We start from the raw sequence: 3,764 nt of genomic DNA, 5'->3' as shown, positions 1-3,764 counted from the left end.
GGGCCCAACTCTTCCGTAGTGAAGGTCGCAGGGACCCCGGAGGATAAAGCGTCCGCGGGTGGCTCGACACCAGCACTAGAGCTGTTCCCTCCAAGTCGGTTAGCCGCTTGGTCTACGATATTCTGTACGTTTTGGAGGCCTTGCGTAGTCGACAGACTGGGTCTCATTCTCGAAGGCAGACTCCCAGTCGGGCCTTCTTCTTCCCGGATAGTGGCGCTCTCATCTTCTCTGTTGCTAGTAGCCGACATCTTGTCCTTCCTTCTGACGTTCTCCACGAGGCTTACCCTGCTTCTACACCAGATGTCGTATACCTCCTCTTCCTTCAAGGGTCGGGTAGTCCGCGGCTGTTCAGGGAGTACGGTCTTGTTCAGTGGCTGCAGGAACGGTAGATAGGAACACTAGAGAGTTGAAAATAAAAGTTTGTTTGATTGGCTTGGCTTCCTCTTGAGTAGAAGGAGGGAAATATAAGACTGAGAGCTAACCGGAAGAAAGGTCTAACACCTTGTCGATCTTACATACACTACACTACATATCAAAAAAAGAAAGGATTCACTTCGTTTGTTGTCGGCCTTCGTTGGACAACGGAGAGCTTCTGCGAAGGGGCTTGATGTCGCGAGGTATTTTTGGTCCCACGACGCCAAGAAACCGGCGTTCTGGGGTCCCCTTAAAGGACCACCCTAACGGGCTCGGTCAGGGGCACGTGCGTTGTTGGGTTCAACGGGAACCATTCTGACGGGACGGCGGGGCGAGGAGTGATTCCCAGGGTCTCGAGTCATCCCGACGGGAGGCAGAGCTCCTGGAATGACCCCTCCGTTCCCGGGTACGGGACACATGACAGTTAGTTCTATTCCGGTTAGAAGAACGAGCGGGCCTTCCCATTCAGCGTACTCGAATGTCGACGTTCCTTCAAACGTGATCGTTGCACCCTTGGCAACCTTTGTCAAGTCGAGTGTAGTGCTGGCAGGGACGCTCAGATCCTTGATCACGATGTTCTCGCACTATGATACGTCGACCCCCTTGGAGTAGACGCCAGTTAATGTGCACCCAGATGAAGAAGATGCAGCACCGCTTGAAGCAGTGGACGATTGTTGTTGTGCAGATTGACTGGGACCGCTTGAAGCCTGTTGCTGCGCCGATTGGCTTGAAGCTGTTGACGACTGCTGTTGCTGAGTGGATTGGCTGGAATCCCTTGGCCCCTGCTTTGCGGATTGACTGGATGCCGTTGAAGATGTTGAAGCACCGGAACCCTCTCCACTGGAACCGCTAGACCACTGCTGGGTGGAAGACCCCGAGGAAGAAGCCTGTGTCCAACCGGCTTGACCAAATTGACTGGCGGCGCTCGACCATTGCTGGTTTCTGGGATCACCACTGACAGAGATCGACGGGGTTGTGTGTTTTCGCGCTGCACTTTGGCTTCGAGCTCTGTCTGACCATCCGCCCACCGTGGGCAGCGCTGACCATGAGCGCGAGTACGATCGTGGACGACAGAAATTTCATGTAACTTGGTCAATTTGGAGGCAAATTGAAGAATGAATTGCACTGTCGGTGGAAGCATGCTCAGTCCTCCAACGAGACGTATTTTATTAATAATAGTAAACCGCCGTGGATATCGTGGTCGGAACGCCCCGCTCTGTTCCAAATCCAATGCGGGTGGTCGGATGCAAAGACCGTCGTCGCTATCACTTGTATCATTTGTATCTTTGGCGAAAGGTTGATCATGCGATATGAGAGAGGGAGACGACGACGTGCATTATCCCGTCCAGTCCGTTTCAAAAAGACCTGCTCTCCGAGCTACAGTGTACAGTGCTGCTATTAATTAAAGGAAAGCTAGATTTTTTCAAACTGTACTTGCAATACGAGGGGTTAGATTGTGCCGCTTGGTCCAAGAAACACTTGCCTAATGCCTAGCAACTAACGGCAACCATTTTATAAAAAATGTACGTATTGCAAATTCTAAAGTGAAATTGCCATTTTAGGGTTTTTTTTCTTATCTTTAGGGACACCGCCTAGAAGTTGTTCTATTTATCAATAGCACTTCCATTTTTGAAAATACTTACGCCATTCGCGTTGGCATACCTTTCACGAGACCTTGTAGTTAGCTCTGCTGAGTTGCGGCCCAGCTTCGTTTGATCTGAGCCTTCAACTCATACTGGTGTCGAATTGACGTCCTCCTTCGTAGACCGACCACGCTAGTTGGCCCCAGACATTCTCAATTGGGTTTAAATCGGTGCTTTTAGCAGGCCACTTTAGTTTCCTGATTCCAAGGGCCTCAATATGGGCTTTCGTGAACCTAGATTCGTGAATAGAGGCACGATCTTGCTGAAAATTAGGCATCCGAACGCCATGTTTTTCACGAAGATTTTCGAGATAAAGAGCCAAGTACGTATCTAATGCGCTAGTGTAGCAGGCAGAGCTTTACCTTCCCTCAAGGAACGCGATCTCGGTCTTTCCATAGTGGCTCATACGCGCCCACACCATTAAACTGCCTCCACCCACTTGCCCGGATCGAGAACACTTCTTGGTCGTTCCGGACGTCGTGCCAGTAGTACTGGTACCCGTCCGGGCCATCCAAGCTAAACTTCTTTTCCTTACTAAAGATTAATCGACGCCAGGTGTGCGTTTTACTTGCTATTTGGCGGCAAAGGCCGCCCGAGCCACCTTGTGGTGAGGCTTGATGGCCGGGGCCGGTTTCCGCTTGATTTACTTGGCAATTTTAGATGAGCTTAGTATCTTATGGACGGTACTGCGTCGTAGAACCTAGCCAACCGCCTCCACAATACCTTTAGACGATAGTTTTTTTACGGTAGCGAGTCGAACAACTCGTCGGATCAGGCGCTTGGTCGATTTTGGTCGCCTTCGGAGTCGTTTGTGGGGTTTTGCGCGATTAGGAGCTTTCAATACGTTCCAGACAGCGTTCGGACTTCGGCCAATCTCTCGTGCTATCCACCGCTTGCTTTTTCCATCGCCAAAGTGCGCTTTTACCTGTCCAATATCCTCCTCATACAGTTTCTTGCCTCTTGTCATCGTGGAGGTCCGTGCGGATTCCGCGTGTGGCCGGGAGGGAGGAATGTACAGTTTGTAGCTTTATGCATAATTTCAGCCAATCACAACGAATGGTCGTTTCAGTATCCCGCCTTCTAGGTGGTGTCCCTATAGATAAGAAAAAACCCTAAAATGGCAATTTCACTTTAGAATTTGCAATACGTACATTTTTTAAAAGATGGTTACTGCTAGTTATTAGGCATTAGGCAAGTGTTTATTGTACCGTGCGGCACAATCTAACTCCTCGTATTGTGAGAACAGCTTGCAAAAATCAAGTGTCCCTATAATAAATAGCAGCCCTGTATGGACTAGTACTTCCTTCCTTCCTTCCTTCCTTCCTTCCTTCCTTCCTTCCTTCCTTCCTTCCTTCCTTCCTTCCTTCCTTCCTTCCTTCCTTCCTTCCTTCCTTCCTTCCTTCCTTCCTTCCTCCCTTCCTTCCTCCCCCACTATGATAATCTCCGTTGAACATCATCCAATGCCCTCGCAGCCACTAAAACATCAAATTTGTCGAGACGTTGCAACTTGGTCAGTCGAACGAAACGCCTCGAGGTAAGATTTGCATAGACGAGTAGGATGAGCATCAACGCGTCAAGGATGGCAACTTAGTCTTCAATGCTTCAATGGAATTCGAGTAGTACAATTGTAACTCCCGATATTGGATCTGCATGTGATAATCAAGATAACATCGTAAATTATGAGGGAGTCCACAGTTAGAAAACAAT

General features: G+C 49.4%; 1 protein-coding gene across 1 annotated transcript; it reads right to left on the bottom strand.

Moving 5' to 3' along the window:
- Positions 1-677: 677 nt before the first annotated feature.
- Positions 678-2,568, bottom strand: PITG_21409 (uncharacterized protein; the record flags this gene model as incomplete). The annotated part of the gene is made up of 4 exons (XM_002895012.1): positions 678-998; positions 1,067-1,426; positions 2,058-2,076; positions 2,420-2,568. The coding sequence occupies 4 exons, from the start codon at positions 2,566-2,568 to the stop codon at positions 678-680; spliced, it is 849 nt and encodes a 282-aa protein (XP_002895058.1).
- Between the last annotated feature and the right edge of the window lie 1,196 nt (positions 2,569-3,764).

Source organism: Phytophthora infestans, genomic scaffold, assembly GCF_000142945.1.
Source record: "Phytophthora infestans T30-4 supercont1.294 genomic scaffold, whole genome shotgun sequence".
NCBI lineage: Eukaryota > Oomycota > Peronosporomycetes > Peronosporales > Peronosporaceae > Phytophthora > Phytophthora infestans.
The sequence above is the reverse complement of the archived record's forward strand: the minus strand, read 5'-3'. Positions and strand labels throughout refer to the sequence as shown.